This window comes from Hypomesus transpacificus, chromosome 14 (assembly GCF_021917145.1).
Source record: "Hypomesus transpacificus isolate Combined female chromosome 14, fHypTra1, whole genome shotgun sequence".
NCBI classification, from domain to species: domain Eukaryota; kingdom Metazoa; phylum Chordata; class Actinopteri; order Osmeriformes; family Osmeridae; genus Hypomesus; species Hypomesus transpacificus.
The window spans coordinates 15488446-15506525 of record NC_061073.1 but is presented as its reverse complement, the minus strand read 5'-3'; the positions used below and the strand labels follow the sequence as shown (position 1 = coordinate 15506525).

The 18080-nt window shown below is 45.4% G+C and overlaps 2 protein-coding genes across 5 annotated transcripts; both read right to left on the bottom strand.

The window, feature by feature from the left end:
* Positions 1-178: 178 nt before the first annotated feature.
* On the bottom strand, positions 179-12217 carry zmp:0000001167 (protein phosphatase 1 regulatory subunit 12A). 4 transcript variants are annotated; one of them, XM_047034613.1, is made up of 25 exons: positions 11659-12217; positions 8710-8840; positions 8365-8483; positions 7783-7939; positions 7379-7523; positions 7214-7288; positions 7003-7088; positions 6394-6656; positions 6038-6147; positions 5326-5523; positions 5139-5221; positions 4941-5030; positions 4672-4770; positions 4444-4554; positions 4209-4299; positions 3813-3920; positions 3603-3690; positions 3284-3387; positions 3139-3195; positions 3021-3043; positions 2855-2918; positions 2583-2687; positions 2366-2416; positions 2071-2121; positions 179-1610 (listed from the first exon to the last, which is right to left on the bottom strand). In XM_047034613.1, exons 1-25 carry the CDS (start codon positions 11932-11934, stop codon positions 1524-1526), a joined length of 2772 nt encoding a protein of 923 aa, XP_046890569.1. In that variant the 5' UTR covers positions 11935-12217; the 3' UTR covers positions 179-1523. The 4 variants fall into 4 exon arrangements, with proteins under 4 accessions (XP_046890569.1, XP_046890570.1, XP_046890571.1 ...); XM_047034614.1 differs by having other exon boundaries at positions 5326-5520; XM_047034615.1 differs by having other exon boundaries at positions 6394-6632.
* Positions 12218-12824: 607 nt separating this feature from the next.
* On the bottom strand, positions 12825-18059 carry pnpla2 (patatin-like phospholipase domain containing 2). Its single transcript, XM_047034617.1, has 9 exons — positions 17433-18059; positions 17033-17265; positions 16816-16881; positions 15590-15799; positions 15204-15264; positions 14493-14687; positions 14245-14377; positions 13895-14017; positions 12825-13753 (listed from the first exon to the last, which is right to left on the bottom strand). Exons 1-9 carry the CDS (start codon positions 17617-17619, stop codon positions 13432-13434), a joined length of 1530 nt encoding a protein of 509 aa, XP_046890573.1. The 5' UTR covers positions 17620-18059; the 3' UTR covers positions 12825-13431.
* Positions 18060-18080: the final 21 nt, after the last annotated feature.

Below are 18080 nucleotides of genomic sequence, written 5' to 3'. Positions count from 1 at the left end.
GGAAGCTTGCTACCATCCTCTGGAGACAAAGTGAGAGATGAGCTTGTTATCTGTCTAAATACTTGAAAGGAAATGTCATAGCAAGCTGGTCCTACAATATGACCTTTTCTGCAATATGGCCTTATGGGTAGAAATGATGTCAACACTAACTGTACATAATCAACCATTGGCTACAAACACACTCTTTCTTTATTAGGTGCTGACATTCATTTAATATATTAGAAAACCAACATGTGAAGGAAGATTACATGACATTGAATTTCAGAAGATTATTATTCAAGACTAATATTTTTTTATACACATGTATAATACAAAGAACTGTGCTCCCTTTGCAAGAGGGAGGGATTGACATTGGACAATGAACAAATACGAAAATAATATCTTAATCATGATATCAATGGTAATAGTAAAAAACAATGCATAGCATATTAGGCTTTTACAGAACAGCAAGTTCCGTTGTGCAATGACCTTTGACCTTCAGCTCTGTGGTGTTCCCCTTCTCCCTCTCCCAACAGATAGAAGGGAGTATGGGTGACAGAGAGTTGTTCTGTACAAGATGATTCATAAGGATAGGCAAACGCCTCACAGATCTGGTATTGCTCTGCAGTGACTAAAGTGCTGCGGTCAACAGACCTGTCTCTGCGGTCATTAAGGGGCATGGAGTGTCTCGGTGGTCACAAAGAATAGTGGGGAGTGCAGTGGTGGAGAGGTAGGTGGGTTCAAACACTCATGCGTGGAATGAAACTACCAATAAAAAGGTCCATGGACTTCCCCTATCTTCAAGAGTCAAGTCTGTTGGACATGAACTGGCAATTGGCTGTTTAGCCTGCCTTACTGTTGAAGGAAAAGGACAATGTTTAGTCAGGATATTAGAAAATGATGACTGGATGGGTGGATGTCATAAAACCATTGTCACAAGTGCCTCGTAGATCGGAGTGGGGCTTCGATGGTTAGTAGTCTGTGGAGTAAATGAGTGGATATGTTGTGTGAATGTGGTCACAACAAATAAATAGAAAGTGGGAGCTAAAAGAGCACAGTTGCCGTGGGCTTGTGGAATGTGCATCAAGGGTTTGTGATGCACATGAAGGAATGTGTGTGCATATTAGTTTCCCCCTGGCACACAGTTCTAGATGTGTGTTTATCCATGTTTCTAAAGCCAAGGGCATTCAGCCTGGTCAATCTCTCTTTGCTACTGTGGAAGCTCCGGACCAGAGCTTTACATGCCTACATACCATACGTCCTGTGGTGAGAAGTGGGGATTAAGGCACACACACACACACACACACACACACACACGGAAGCCACTCTGATTAGCCGAGGCTACATTGAAGAGGCATCACAATCATGTCAAGCTATGGAGCTCTTTTGCATTGGACATTCTCTGTTTCTCCCCCCCCATCTTTTCTCTTTCTTTGGCACTGGGAGGAATGTGAGGAGGGAGAGGGGTGGAAAGGGCGGACGGAGGGATCGAGGGTGGAGGAGGGGTTCCCTGTTGGTGTTCTGCTTCCCTCTCGTCGTCTAGTCTATTTGGAGAGCTTGCTTATGACACGGATCAAGGCTCCGTTTTCATCTTTCAGACGCTGGTTGTCAGCTCTCAAGTCTCCTAAAACCTGAAACGGTAGAAGCACATGATGGCGTGTTGGGTTGAGGATGGACAATGATGCACGTAGTCAAGTGTTGTGTGGGTATATTGAAACAATGTCTAAACATGTTAAAATAGTTTTTCATGTTAGTACATTTTTGTATCTGCTGATTTAGTCACTTCTAAAAAGCGAGAATAATCAATCAAAAGAGGACATCTGTAAACAAAATATCTCAAATGGATGTTAAGGGTGTTGCAGTCTTTCTAGTAAAGGTCAAACATATCTGGCAGCTGGTTTGTTTACCAGTCTGATCTGATGAAAGCTAGAAGATTCACCAACTACTCAGCCAGACATTCCCCTTGTTTGATACTTCAGTGAACTACCACGGTGCCAACAACACGAGTGATTTCCACCAGCTAATCAGGCATGTGCATGCTGAGTGTCTGTTGACGATATGAAGGTTCGTTTTGTTCTCTCTCTCGCTCACCTTCAGCTCCTCCTCCAGCTCAGCCACTCGCCGCTCCAACATCCTCCGCTCCTGAGGCCCCAGTAACAGAGAGAGAGAAACAGAGAGAGGGAAACGAGAATAGACAGACCAAGATGGGAGGAATAGCACGGACAGACAGATGAGTGGGAGAGTGGATAGAGTGAGAGAAAAACACACAAACAGAGAGGGCAAGACAGAGAGACAGATAGCGTGACCAACAGGCAGTGGTGGCCAAAGTGTGGCAAGCCTGTGCATTAAAACATCTGGCATTTTCCTGATGACACGAGACCCTTACCTTTTTCTCTAACTCGAGCAGGGCTGAGCAATCGCTAAACCGTTCCTGTCTCTGTAGCATACATGGCATTATAACATGGTCAATAGCAGTTCAAATATCAAAATGATGTCATATGCGGTGTCAAGGTTCGGGCAAAGTCCTCTTTCATTTTTGCATTCGAAATACATTGTTACATTTTGTTTGAATGAGTAGCTGGAGAACTGAGGCCATATGTCACCTGAGTGGCCTTGTCCAGGTCCACCCTGGTCTGAGTGACAATCCTCTGCGAGTCTTGAAGCTGACACTGAAGTTGGCTGTTCTCTCTAGAAACATCTTCAAAAAGCTGCACTCAGACCACACACAAAGAGACAAAGTGAGTGACTGAGTGAGAGAAAATTCGACAAACTCGATTGCCAAATTCAAACAGTCCAATCAAATTAAATCAAATCAAATGTATTTGTATAGCCCTTTTTATACGCAAGCATGTCACAGAGGGCTCCAATCCATTACCTTCTTATAATCTTTTGTTTCAGAGCTCCCCCCCAGAAGACAATCGTTACAGGACAGGTCAGACCTGAGAGGGCCATCAGAGATACCAATCAGTCAGTCATTACTGAGTTTAGATACACGTAAAGGAAGTAGGACAGATCAGAAGACACAAGAAACAAATCCATACCTGGAGCTCAACTGCCTTCCAGCCTGTTACAAGAAAATCGAGTGGACATTGGTTGACATTTTTCTGGAGTAAATGCAGAGACAAATACAGACAGAGAGAGTCCGATATGCAGACAGACCTGTGGCTGCTGCGTGCCTCCAAACTCCTCCTCACCGCTGGGATCGTTGTCATCGCTCTGTGGAAACGGAGAGGACGGTTTATGCCAAAGGCCCGCTTCCAGTACCTTAGGTCACAACAAAATGGGACTAGTCTACACTGCTCACCTCTCCAGCCCTCTGAGCTCTCCTCCTGGCTCGGGCTCTCCGTCTCTCTCTACTCTCCCTGGCCAGTCTGTCGCTCTCACTCTCCCCTGCCCCACCCTCGACATCTGAACAAGGAAACAAGTCATCAGATGAGAATTACCTCTTGCATTCATGTTCATCTTATCATGTTCATACACACTATCATCAAGATTGAAGCATAGGGGTGACTCAGTTTAAGTCAACAAATGATAAGGAATATGGAGAGGTACTGGAAAGAAAAAGGGAGGGATTGAGTTAGAGAGCGGGAGAGAGAGAGAGTGTGTGTCTGTGTAATGCCCACCTCGAGGGCGAGGGGTACCAGCAGGCTGAGTGAGGCCCAACAGATCAGACTTCTGCAAACTAGCAATTCGAGACCTCCAGCTCACCTCCTGTCAACACATTGAATAGTCATCTTCCTGGACACCTGGCATGTGCCAACACATGATACAGGCCTTAGACTGGTCTCCTTTTATGTACCACGCAGTGCATTTATGACCTGAGGATCGCTCACCCCCTCCTCTGCCTTCTTCTGGTTACCCTCGTCTTCTTTCTTGTCTTTCCCTTTGTTGTCGGTCTTTATGGTCTTCTCTGCCTCCTGCAGGTCGGTTAGTGTCACCCCCTGGACACAGAGCAGAGAGAGAGGGACTCTGGAATGTCTTTAATGGCTGACAAGTGGCAACAGATTCCATCGAGCCAAAAAGTATGATCGGAGACAGATCTGGAGTCGAATAGCATTTGGAAATTCAGTCAAATACCTGCAGCATTTGTTTGAGAATGCCTGACATGTTGCCAGATAGGCTAGGTTTGTGCCGCTGAGACACATTATTTGTTCCACTGCACCAGGCTGGCTCAATCAAACCCAGATATCCCCCCCCCAGTTAGGGCAAGGGCTGGTTATGTTGCTGACCTGAGTGGAGCGTCGGGACTGTCTGGCATGTCTGGAACGAGCCTTCCTCTGGGCCTCAGCCTCCTCATCGCGCACTGGAGTCAGATAAGACCTGGACAGAATGTAGCCAACACCTAGTTAACATCCAGCTCCGTCTGAACACAGCCGGGCCCATTGTTTAAGGTCAAGTTGTAAACATCTATAAAAACAGACAGGTAGTGTAAACGTTGGAAAAGAGCCGCAGGCCCTAACTCACTTGCGTCTTTGCTTGGTCTCAGAGTCTCCTGCTGTCGTGGTTACAGAGTTGGTGGCTGTGAAGGTGGTGACGGGGACCGGGTCCTTCCTCTCAGCCTGTTCCTGAGCTTGTCTGGAGAGAGGGAGCGGAGAAGAATGTCAGGCTCGCATGGCGTCAGTCAGCTAGGCAAGCATCCAGTCACAGAAAGACGCAAAGAGCCAGAGAGTTGGAGCCAGAGTTGTTGTGTACCTCTGGGCCACCAGGCTGTTGAGCCGACTGAGTCCGGCAGAGCTGGCTCCTGTGCTCGAGGTCAGCGTGGGGTCATCCACCCTCCTACCATAAGAAGAGCTGGGGAAAACACAGCCGTGGCCATTGTAAAACGAGACCTGCGGCCATTCTGTACAGTCGCACATAAAGCAGCATTCACAGGGTGTAGCCTGACCCAGCGTTGCACTGCACAAACCACAAACAAGAGCGCAGACAAATGCAGAGAAGGGTGATGGGGCCGCGTGACTGACCTGTGAGGCAGGGAGGGGTTGGAGCTACTGAGGTCACCCGCTGACTGACTATTGTGGCGCCGGGTGTAAGAGGAGCTACGACTTAGCCAGCTGAGAGAGAGACAGACAGACAGGGTGGCACAAGGGAAGAGATGCGGTGAACCTGAAAACAAGCGTCCACCAGCGTGTCATCGCAGGCGGGGGGCGGGGCATACACACCTGCTGGAGCTGTCTGGGTTGCTGTCTGGGATGTTGAAGAGGCGGCGTGTGGGAGTGGGAGGCACTCTGGCGAGCCTAGGCTCCTGGGACAGAGAGAGGATGGAACATGCATTAACATGTTGTACAGAGCGCGGGGTGTTAGAAGCAGGAGTGTGACCGCTCGTTTGGGCCTGCAGAGTGCAGATACCTTGGAGTCCGCCTCAGAACTGAGGCGAGGGCTGGAGGCGGAGCGAGTCATGCCCAGGGCAGACTCGGGGGCCTTGCTGCTCTCCTGGCCGGGGTCAGCCACGCCGGCCGAGCCCAGAGTCACCGAGCTCCCCGCCTTCCTCAGAGAGGTCCTCCAGGAGCCAGGGGCCTCAGGGGCGGGGGGCTTCCCTGGGTCCTGCTGCCCGGGGAGGAGACACAGCACATGCTGCTCATCTGATCATAAGGTGGTGGCCTCCACCACAATACTACCCAGTCATGGAGCCTGGAGCAGTAGATGTTCTCCTAGCGAGCGACTTGAACCAAGCTTATCAGTGCAGTTATGTATCAGGGAGTTTAAGTCAGGTATCAGAGCTGTTATTGTTGCACTGTATATGTAATATCCCCATTTAATATATGTCTTCAGGTTCTACCCATTGGCACTTATTTGCTTTTCACAATGTATGCTTCATGTTTAGGCTGTTTTAAGGGTCTCGTTGTTTATGAGCATTGACCTATGCCTTTTTTGTAAAGCTCTTTCTTGCAAGTCGCTTTGGATAAAAGTGTCTGCTAAATGAATGTAAAATAAATTGCTTATCACTAGAACTGTGAACTTCTAGTCCTTAATTTCCACTGCACTTTACTGTACCCACAATTTGTATGTCGCTTTGGATAAAAGCAGAATTAAAACGTGAAAGTGAGTCTGAGAGTCTGACCTTTTTAACCTGGTTTCCCGAAGTACTAGTAGCCGTAGAGGTAGCATGGGGTGCAGAACTGTTGCGCTTATTGTTCAAGTTGTTGATAATCTCTCGGTTTTTTGCCTTCTCTGCAACAGCATAATCAGACAGTGATGTTATTATAAGCCATTACAACTTCCATTGGACTGTGTAATAAAGTCACTCAACAGTCACAGTATTAAATACACAGAGGGTTTGGAATGTAAAGCTCCACACTGCACAGCATTGCCTTCAAAGGATGTCGACCACGGATATGCCGGGACAAGGCTCGTGATACCAAGGTAGGCCTATCTCACTTGGTCACAGTGGTGAGGAGGACTGCGAGTTCTTCTCACCTGACTCTGTGTCGCTCTCGGACTCGCTCTCGTCCTCAGAGCTGGAGCTGCAGGAGGCCTTGGTCTGGGCCTGGGAGGTCTGGGCCTGGGAGGTCTGGGCCTGGGAGGTCTGGGCCTGGGAGGTCTGGGCCTGGGCCTGGGAGCCCGGCTGACCCTCCTCCTCCTCGTCCTCCGCAGGGCTGCTCTGCAGGGCCAGAGGGGGGTGCTTCTCGCGCTCGTGGAGACAGATCTTCTCCTTGCTGCTCATACGAGAGATTGAGGTCCTGCGGGGATGGGGCAAGGACAGAACGACAGGTGGCATGCAGGAGCCAATCAGTGTGGGCAATCACTGGGTGCAGCCAATGAGAGAGTGTATGTGTGGATGGAGAATCCAATCGAGGAGGCAGAAAGGCTGACAAGTGAAAACACGGTGGTTTTAGCTGTGTGCTGTGTCTAGGCGCTGGAAATGAACTGTTTATCCAATATGAAGAGGTACTACTTGTGGGTGGGTGGTCACAAGAGGGTGCAGGGGAACATAGGCAATGGTGACATCATACCGTCATGCAAACACTATGAGGTGCCAGTGATTGGGTGACTAAATCAGACTGAAACACACGCTTGTACACTGACCTGCGTGGGCGAACTGGAGCCATGGAGATAGGCGGGCTGGTCTCGATAACAGGCGTCTGAGAGAGTTTGGCTTTCTCAGTGCGTAACTAAGAACAAATACAGAACAGTGTTAAGAACAAATACAGAACAGTGTTAGTGACACTAAAAAGTAGCCAAAGCTGGTTAACCTGAAGGCGCAGTTTTGCAACCTCAAGTCAGAGACAGTAATTACAGCATTTTGTTTCTTCTGCAACTCCTCCAGAGTATCAACTAGATTCTCGTCAGCAACATCCAAAGGGGTCTGGCCCTGAAATAAGGACAGTCACAGCCCAGAAGTCAACATACAGCATCATAATATAGTGTGTGTGTGTGTGTGTGCAGGTGCCTGCCTCCTCACCACGATGTTGACAGCAGCCATGTCACACATTTTGTCAGCCAGCAGGGAGCAGACCTCCTCCTGTCCCCAGTGCGCTGCTGCATGCAGTGGGCTCCACCCATCACAGTCCCGGCTGTCCACATCCAGCCCACATTGCAACAGCACCCTGAGAGAGAGAGAGAGACAAGAGAGAGAGAGACACAGAAAGACAGAGCGAGAGATAATGAAAGAGTGGGGGATGAAAGGAGAGAGTTAGAGAGCGAGAGAGGGAGGAGAAAAGAGAGGCATTTAGTACAAAGGGGCAGCGGAAAAGAAAACACAACACAGGGACAGAGCAGTGAATAAAAATAGGCGTTTCGGGTCCCCAGATTGATGCCAAAAGCTGCCAAGTGGTCACTGTGTGTGTGTCTGTTTGTGGAGCTCACTTCATGACTTCGATGTAGCCCTTGGCGGCAGCGACGTGGAGAGCGGTGGCCTTGGTGTTGGGGTGAGGTGTGAGAGTGCCACTCCCTGCCAACACAGCAATGGCATCCTGCAGCATGATCCTCTCCTCCTCCCGCCTGGCCTTATCCACGTCTACGCCTGAGGGTCACACAGGTCAGACAGAACACACACACACACAAATTAGCACACACATACAAGGTCACACATACATGTGAACACACACATTAACAGACACTGGGACGCAAAGGTTAGGTAACAGACAATGGTAGGTAAACAGATTGGTCAATGATGTGTATCGTTTGGTTAGTTTAGTTTCCAAATCAATTTTTTCTGAGCAGCCATTAACCTAGTATTGTTCTGATGTTACTATAGTAACATTGTAACATTACAACTACCCCTGCTATTATCAATTTATAAAGATGACAAGACCAAACTATAACAACAATATGTGCCAACAACGTAATATCGGTCTGGCAAAGTACAGAGAATAGATTTGGCAGGAAGTAGCCATCGGTAGCCAGGACAGATTGATGCAGGGTTAGTTAGGCCACATTAGTTCCCACCCTGCTTCTTGATTTCAGCCTTGAGGAGTCTCTCCATAGCATCCTCAGTGGCCACATCCAGAGGAAGCTCCCCTTCACTGTTAACAGCCCCCACCTGCGCACCGTGCTCTATCAGGTACCTGCAGCAAACACACACACACACACAAAGCACTACACTAGTATGGTTGCACACATTCACATGACCCCCCCCCCCCCCCCCCCCCCCCCCCCCCCAAGATTTGCATTTTCTTTACTTTTGCGTTCAGCTTCTTGCTCGATCATTTCCGATTGTCACAGTTGCGATGGCATCTGAGGGCCTACTGCACATTTTGGCATAACATGCAAAGTGTGATCATAAACACCCACTTGGTGATCTGGATGAAGCCGCAGGAAGCTGAAGCATGAAGAGGAGTCCAGCCTTCGTTGTCTCCCCGGCTCACATCGCTTCCGCTCTCCACCAGGAACTGGACCATCTCTGCGTTTTCATCTATACACGCCTAACAGGAGACACACACACAGACACCATACTGAACTACAACCACTATACAAGGAGCATTTGTAATCTAATCATCTGGCAGACGCTTTTTATCCAAATCAATGTTCAGAGTGGGGACTTGAGCCTTTGGCCGCATAGCTATACCACCTACACTATCACAATGCAATGAGTCTGTAAAGCCATGTAAAGAAGTTTGGTAACCTACAATACAGTGCTTTGTGTGGAGGTTATTTTTCTGCACACTTGGCAGAAAAGGATGTATGCACTTTACAATAAAATAAACAATTTGGGGTCCCTTTTGAGCCTGTGGATTAGCTACTAATACAAAGCCAGACTGTTATAAAACCTATCAAAAGGGATTGGAAATACGGTGATCTATTTTGTCTAGTATTCCCTGGGGGAAAAAAAGAGCTGTTAAAAGCTGTGTGGGTGGTAGATGATGGCATGTAGTCATTCCTCATCCAAGTGTCTTAGAGATGGCTGGTGTCGGGGTCTGATTGTACGATTGATAACAATCTATCAATCTAGGCTAAGTGCTATCAGTCTAGGCTAAGTGCTATCAATCTAGGCTAAGTGCTATCAGTCTAGCGAATATGGTCAATGACACAAGAGCTTATCCAACACCTCAGCCTAAAGTATGATTAAACTGCTTGAACAGGTTACATTTAACGCGAGGTACATGATAAATGTTAGGAGAGTACTGGAGACAACTCCCAATGTCTGGTCCGAGAACAGCTTTTGCTTTTCATTGTTTATTTCCCCTCAAGGTCTTTATTTATATTTCACCTGCGAGAGACCCTCCTTCCAGAGCTCCCTAAGCTATCGACTCCAGTTTCCCAGAACTTTTTAGCTCGTAGAGCATACTGCCTATCAGGGCTTTCATACGCCAGCTAAGAGGCTTTCCTTGAAGGCACTAAGGCACCTAAATTGACTAATCACAAAGCTATTTAAGCCTGCTCCCCATGTTCATGAAGTGGGATAACTGGTAGACTGAAGTGGTTTACGGAATAGAGATCTCCACCCTCTTCAGTAGTCCAGGAAAAGGTAGGTCTGTTCTCCCCTGTGCTGGAGGCCCATAAAGGCTCCCTATGATGGATGGAAGTGTGCAGCCAAGGGGGACCCCCACACCCCCTTCTTAACTACTGTGAACTCTCCGCGGAATGAACAGACGGGCACTTCTTCTACTCCTTGTTATGAATGTGCAACGTTTTCTACCAGTCCTTCACTGGGGTCATCAAGTGACTCATTGTGGAAATCGCCTTTGACAACAGCAGCTTGAGCAGTTTGAGGAATGTTTTCCATTTCTTCATCTGAAATCCCCAAAGTCCCTACCATGGGGACTTGACAGAGAGAGTGAGACAGAAAAAAAGGAGAGAACAGGGAGCAGTGCGAGGGAGAAGACAGAGAGAGGCTTTGGATGAAGGGGATGGAAAGTTTAGAGAGTGTAGACCTATATTTAATTCTAGTTGCCAGGCAACTAGTGAGAAACAGGGGAGAAAGGGATGGACAGCAAAAGAGAGAGACCACACTGGGTGACAGCAATGCACAGACAACCTTACATGAAGGCGCAAACACGTGCACATCCTAACACAGTGACTGCTCTTCAGGTATTAAGAGACAGACATGGCAACGATGTGCATGTCTTTTAGCTCAAACTATTTTAACACAACAAGATAGCCTACGATGGTTGTGTCACTGGCAAAACATATGGGTTGAGTTAATAAAAGTTAATTAAACTACATTGCATTTAATGAACATTAGGGGAAACAGATGTGTAATTGCATATAGCTTCATGACAAATGATAAAAGTGGAAGAAATTCTGCATTACTGAGGACTTTTATGGCATTGATACTGCCCAGACTAGTTCTGTTCCTTTCTGTTATGACTCATTCAGTAGGGTGGTAGCAAGCAGCAATGCTAGGTTAGCCAACATCATGTTAAAGTCACAGATACGCTGATTTGCCTGTGTGTGTGTTATATGTTAATTGAAATACAGCTACTGTACCCTATAAGACGTCAGAAACATTCTCTCAAATGTAGGCTATACAAAACACAGCTTTCACACCTCTATTTGAGCTGTGTGATGGGTAGTATGTGACTATAACTACTTTGCCAGACTGCTCAATAACATAAGAATGATTGGAATAAGAGTGATTATAGATCGCTGCCTGAAGTAAAGACATTAGGCCCTCGATGAACCTACCATTTGAAATACAAAGCAAGTGCTGGTTCTAATATCAAGTAGCCTACTCCAGGAACCGCCCCCCGAAAATATAAGAAAACAAAGCTAGTCAAATATAAACAGCAACTTCAGGAAATGTTTCATTGTCTTAATTAGTCTTTAACAACAAATTAATGAATGTTTGAAGGCTGCTAAAACGCACTATATGTCTGCAAACGGGCCAACAGTATTTTTAAAAGTCTGCAACGGAAGCAAAGTTTACAGTCTGTTTTCAAGCTCCCCTTTCCGTCTTGTGTCGAATACTCCAGCAGAGGAAAAAAAGCAAACTTTTACGCTGACCCAACCTACATTTGATAGCTTCCATATCGTACTACCACGGCAGATTTCAACACCAGGTTAAGTGTTGCTTTTTGCATATCTGGCTGCCTACATTCTGAATTAGAATGGCCTACACTAATAGCGTATTTTTAAAATGTGCAAATTGTAGAAGAGAAAGACCGATGTTCAAGTTCAACGGTTATCTTCTTAACGTAGACTAATACTGTATAGCCTGCTACTGTGATAAGGTGTTGATACCCCCAACGCTGTTACAGCTCTATAACTATGGTAAAGCAACTTTATGTGGAGATATCATACCTGATGAAGCGCTGTCAGTCCATCTATATTGGCGTGGTTGATATCAGCTCCCTGTCTTAGCAGCGCCGCCACCTCTTCCCGGTCCCCAGCTGAACAAGCAGCCATAAATACGGCCCCTTGAGCAAACCGAACCTTGGCCCGTCGCGTCCCTGGTCCCGTCGCAAGTTCCCGTGTGCCCGGTCCTGTTAGCTCGGCTTCTGAGCCCAACCATCGTTGTAATTGATCCTGTCGTCGCTGTTTAGCAGCTTCGGACCGGGAACGGTCATTCGCCGCCATCTTCCTCGGTCTCTCCGGAGCAGATTCAGCTCATGGTGCGCAACGGGACAAGTCAGAATGGAGCTTTTTTGGATTATTTTTTTTCCAAAACTGCGCCCACTGGTGGATGTGAAAACTATGCAGCCTGCGAACTTTGGAAGGTCGCCGCATTTGAAGGGATATAGCCTTGAGGATGACGCATTCTCAAGACTCCTACACAGATTATGACCGCTGCATAAATCAGTGACTGAACGTGGCCTATAGGCTATATGTATTAAAGCTACAGCTGTCTTGAGTTGGCTTGTGGGTTGGTGTTAGTAAACGTGAACAGTGTAATTTGCTAATATTGCATTGACATTGAGCAAACATTGTTGTTGAACAATTCATTTTATTTTCAGTGACTTAAATGTGCAGAAATAAAGGCACTTCATATCATTTGAGCAGGTCGTAATAAATGATTCTCATTCGACTAATAGGCCTACTGTACATTATAGTAAAAGTTCCTGTTAAGATTCCAATGCAATCGGAATTATATATTCAAAAAACCCTGAATATTATTTCTCATTGATTTTAACCTCTCTAAAACCTGATTTGCAAGCTGGATTATTGCGAAAATGTATCATAATAATGATTCAATTGTCATTATGCACAAAAATCTTAAATTAAATCAATAGTGTTCAAAGTCTAAATTGTCATTTTCAAAAGCAAGATAGTCTTTTAACATAAGGCAGGCCTTATGTAAAGCCTATATCAATTGATACAATAAAACTTTTCTGAGGCATTATGACCAAAGAAACTACCTATTTTCAATACTGCATTGGCACTAGATTGGCATGATTATATTTGGAAACCCACCTTGTCATCACCTTACAGATTCACAGTATCTCCATTTCTGTTCTTTATTTTCTTTGCTATTGGCCTCTGGCACCCTTATGCAATAGGCAGCAGACAGTTAACCTGGGTTAGAGCTGATAACTATACTGTAGCAGCAATTTGAAGAACTGGTCTTGCCACATTTTATGCCTTGTTAACAGACACTTAAGTCAGCACAACATGCCAGTGGTGATCTTTACCCCATTGAGTTTTAATTAAAATATAATGATTCACTTTCACTTTCAGATTAAGTAAAGTACTTTTTATATCTGAGGGCATGGGAGGTGACCACAAGGCAAAGGTTTGGCTGGATGAAGGAATCTGCCCTTGAGCTTCCTCATCATGTATTGTGCTGTAATGAAATGCATTTAGTTTACTGTATGTATAACATGGCCTGCAATACAGACTTATTATAGCTGTAATGCTTTTTGTTTCTCTGCATTAGAGAAAAGTAATTGATCAAATTAAGAAATAGTAAAAACTGCAAAAGCCAGCCATCCTAGCCAGTTTGGTTCTTTGGAGTGAGGACACAATCTCAATAAATGCATAAAATAACTTTAAATTAAGGGGCTATTAAGGGATGCTGAAATGGGAGTTCCATTGGCCCAGTTTCAGGGTCTTCCTGCGGCAGGTTAACGTGGTCTCCTAAGACCTGTCGATAACCCCTGGTGAGGCAGGTTCTTCTGGAGAGTTCTGGCTGATCTCGTGCATGACCAGGCCCTCTTGGGAGTGTGAGGGTGAAAGAGAGTTATTGACCGGTGGGATGGATCCAGTGTAAAAGGAGCCCTTCAGGTCCATGTTGACGCTGAAGGCGCGGGGCAGCAGCTGCCTCTGAAACTGGTCCAGTCGCATGAAGACATCCTGCATTGTGGGGCTGTTGTCACACACCCAGTTTGGCAGGATGCTGTTACGTCTGATCGGGTTCGGGAGAGACTGACAGTGCCGTAGCTCCAGCTGGTAGGAAAACCTATGGTCATCAAAAACAAGAAGCAGAAAAAGCTTACCTCTCTGGAGACATATTTTCACACTAGGAGTCCTACACATCAGGGACCACAGTGAGAATGTCAAAGAGTCTAGGTGTGAGTCGGAAACCTGTGGTTTATCTCACCTGGCAGATATGCGCTGAGAGACACTTTTAGAGGCCTGACGCATAACACACTGAACCATTTTAACCGTCTGCCCTCCAATCCAGCCAACATCTTCCTGCACATCCGGCATCCATTCTAAGAGTCTTGTGGATAGGACAAGACGTCATTACACACAATCATTTTCATTCCATGCCACATATTTACGACTACCACAGACTCACCACACCCTCCAAACTGTAAATCTAAATTGTCTTTTGAGAGTGAAGGTCATGATTGAAATGCTCACCGCCTAAAATGTATATCTTCCTTGAAGTAACAAACAAGTGGAGCTACTGCAGTATCAAAGCAGCATCAAAGATGGCTGTCTTACCTCACAGTCATGGACAGTGCAGACTCCAGAGGAAGCGTATAAGGAAGCATCATCGCAGAGGCCAGTCTGACAGGCAGCAGGTTGCTTAGTGACTGCACATAGCTCTTTTTCTCCTTGCATGCCTCCACCAATGCTGTAGAGGGAGACAAAGAAAGCACTAACTCCAAATATTCCCAAAAGGTATTTACGATCGACGTTTCTTTTTTGGGGGGGTTTCTCCACCTTGGAGGTTATTTTCTCTCCCGTACCTTTGTGTACTCGAGGCGGCAGCTTTTCAATGATACGGTTTTCTTTGCTGGGACGTGATTGGACCATTACAGCTCCATCCTTGGTGATGACACACTCTACACGTGGCTTCCCCTCCACCTCGTTATCTGCCCAGTTCTCCCCTTCCTCCCTACTGCCCAGTAGGGCTCTCTGAGGTCCCTGGTAGTTCAGCAGTCCTTTAAACAAAAGCCATTTTGTCTCTTATTATCTACATTGCATTTGTTTATGAACAAAACATTTCAACTGAATTTTCCCCACCCATTCGTTTCAATTACAGAGCGTAGGATGACAAAACAACAAATGCTGAGCGACCTTATGGGGGCAGCAAAAGCCTTATCATTTTCCCCATGGATATTTTGAGAGCTTGTAAATCTGATGAGTTTTAAATCTTATCCAACCATACTAATGTTTACTAGTGTAGCAATGTAAAACTGTAACATTGTGTTCCAAAGCAGAGTCAGAAAAGTAATTCCAGCTACTCTGTGAAATCTTCTATTATCTACAAATTAATGCAAAGTCAGCCATGTCGAAATTGAAAACCTTTATGGGTATATCTGGGGACACCAGTTATTTAAATATATTACAACACAAAGAATTGGGCTATACACAAGTATGTTCTTATCTCACCAGAGAAAGAAAACGACTTTAAATGAAAAGCTTTAGAGATAACAAACATACGATCTCTCTCATACCGTTTTTCTTTAGAAAGTGAAGAGCATCCTTATATCCTTGCTTGCACATGGCCTTCATAACCTAGAAAAACACACACATTGACATTTAGTTCATACATTTTGGAATTGTACTTAAGCATGTGTTTGAGTGCTGGTGACCTAGATCAAGTCTTTTATTGTCAGATGCACAGAACAACACAAGGTCAGACTGGGCACTGAAATTCTTAGGACAAGACAACGCAAAGCAACCTGGCATAACATAACATATGTACACAGAACATGGATTACATCTATGATGAGTTAAAATAGTAAACCTCCTAAATAAACTTCCTAAATATACAGATAATTGACAGATAATATACAATGTTCAATGCAGTATACCAAACCTTTAATACACTAATACCTACCATTGGGTCGGGGGGAAAGAGAGCTCGGGAGACCCTGTAGAGGTTGGTGAGGGTGAACTGGATGCTGGTGTTAGTGAAGCGGAGCTCATGCATGTTGGTGGAAGAGTCACAAGGGCAGATGTCACTCTCTCCGGAGAAGGGTGACACTGTGATGGTGTTCTTCAGCTCATATTGGGGCAGGTTATCTGAAATCCCACCATCCACATACCGCTGAAATAGAATTACATTTAGTCATTTAGCAGACACTCTTATCCAGAGCGACTTACAGTAAGTACAGGGACATTCCCCCCCGAGGCAAGTAGGGTGAAGTGCCTTGCCCAAGGACACAACGTAATTTGACACGGCCAGAAATCGAACCAGCAACCTCTTGTTTAAAAGCCTGATTCCCTATCCGTTCAGCCATCTGACCCCCTTTTATTATGTGTCAATGGGCAGACAGTCAGTGAGAGAAATAGAGAAAAAGTGAGAGACAGGAAGGATCCGTAATAAACTATAGTACCACAACTTCAGTCAACTGAAATCCATTAAATGATCCTAAATCTACCCTGGAGGATCTGTGTTATCAGACAGATGTATCTTAATTTGGGGTTTATTCAGAAACTGACGGACACACAAGAGAGGAAAGGCAAACCTTTAAATGCCATCTAGCATTGTCACTTGAAAATGAATTCACCCACGCATGCACTTGTGTGCCACAGGTCCAGTCTATTTCTTTATGCGGTGAGACGTCTAGGATATTTTGGTATACCTATATAATATGACTTGTATGATTACATTCTAAAACTATCTAAACAATGTTGAATTTCCTTTAGATTAGAAAACAGAAAACATTTAACCAATCGTGTCGCTACTACCCAAGAGTTAAAAAAAGAAGAACACATTCCTGAGGAGGAGTGATGAAGGGAGGAAAACTGAAAACTCAGTGCCAAGAGCAACATAACAAAAACAATACAAGGAAAAAACAGGGAACCAGATGAAAGGTCAGCACACTTCCAATACTAGTTGAGTAATAATATTGTGAGGAGTTGCCTATGACATGTTTTTGTAAATGTCATTTTGAAGACCACTGAATAGATTTTCAACGTCTACTCATTATCTACAGCTCTCCAATTGACCTCGCTGGTATTTTTGCCGGTATCTCTTTTTTTACGAATTCTTTGGAACCTTTACTCACTAACAAACATACACAGGACACATGCTAAATGTAAATATGTTTGTTTACTTACCACACCCTGTAGTGTAGGAGGGATAAGGCCACAGTACACAGGGATGTAGGCACTGCATACACATGCCTGATTCCAAAGACAGACACCATGTGAAGTAGAACGCCAATAGATCTTATGGATCTGCAGTAACAGCTGTGTCTAATTCTTAAGGTTGTTTGTGAAAGCTTCAAGCATCAACCTAGTTTGTTAATTGGTGACCACTGTGAGAAACACTCACCTGCACAAGCTCCTCCTTGCTGTTGAACTGGGACACCAGAACATTCTCTCCGTCTGACACTCGTGTGAGGGAGATTCCCAACCGACCTGTGGCCTTGTGGTGAGCATCAGGGGCCAGTGTACGGTACAGCATGACACGCATAATCTTCATCAGGTTGAAGGAGGGATGCATGGGCCCAAGGAAACGTTTCCTTGCCTCCTTTGCAACATCAATGATGTTGGCACCTGCTTCACCTGAGACACAAGAGTTGCCAACTGACAATTGACGACTGACAACAACTGACAGATAATAATAATATTTGGGGGCATGCGTTCAACAACAACAAAAGAGCATATCGCGAGTCAACACAAGTCATTTGGTGGTATTTGCGGTAGACAAAGAACCGAAAGTGAGACCTTACCTAAACATGCTCCGCTAACCAGCGCAGAAGCTGTAAGTGCACCGGCGGATGCCCCATAGATATGCCGGGCATTTGCCACTAAAAAGGGAGCCTGTTCAAGAAGACAACTGGCAACTCCTATGTGGTAGATACCCAAGAAACCACAACCAGCAAAGGAGATGTTCCATGGCGAATCCAAAGGAAACATAGTTTAAAAACAACAATCGATTCAGGTCTGAACGAAGCACACAAAGCTTCGCAATTAGCTATGTAGTTAAATAGCTATTGATGTCAGGCATTTATAAAGGTCCTGAATTATTTGCTTGATGTCCACTTTTAGTTCATTCGTTGTCTGTGTCCATATTGATGATTGAAGGTGGGTAACCACTTCAACTTCTTGTTGTTGTGGTGGCGGTATTGTTAGCTCAAACTAGCTAGCTTCCTCGTCGATGGACATACTAATTGTAGCGTTTTTGTTGTCCTGTCTTTGTTCTTTAGCTAATGAATGCAGCTAACTATACTGCTGATGACAAATACGGAATACGAAATCAGTCAGAACCGAGTCTCTAAATCTGCTAACTTCTGTCCATGTCACTTTCTGCTGTGGCATTTGTTGACACAGAGGGAGGAGGTACGTTCCTCAGGGTATGATGTAAAAGTCCATGTGTC

What these genes read in the sequence shown, in the direction of transcription:
- zmp:0000001167 (XM_047034613.1), bottom strand. Translation starts at nt 11,934, where the DNA reads ATGGCGGCGAATGACCGTTCCCGGTCCGAAGCTGCTAAACAGCGACGA. An exon ending in GACTGACAGCGCTTCATCAG is followed by an intron (nt 8,841 to 11,658) that starts GTATGATATCTC and finishes GTCTCCTGTTAG; the next exon opens with GCGTGTATAGATGAAAACGC. An exon ending in TGCTCGAGTTAGAGAAAAAG is followed by an intron (nt 2,122 to 2,365) that starts GTAAGGGTCTCG and finishes CTGGGGCCTCAG; the next exon opens with GAGCGGAGGATGTTGGAGCG.
- pnpla2 (XM_047034617.1), bottom strand. Translation starts at nt 17,619, where the DNA reads ATGTTTCCTTTGGATTCGCCATGGAACATCTCCTTTGCTGGTTGTGGT. An exon ending in GCAAGGAGGAGCTTGTGCAG is followed by an intron (nt 16,882 to 17,032) that starts GTGAGTGTTTCT and finishes CTTTGGAATCAG; the next exon opens with GCATGTGTATGCAGTGCCTA. An exon ending in CTCCTACACTACAGGGTGTG is followed by an intron (nt 15,800 to 16,815) that starts GTAAGTAAACAA and finishes ATTCTATTTCAG; the next exon opens with CGGTATGTGGATGGTGGGAT.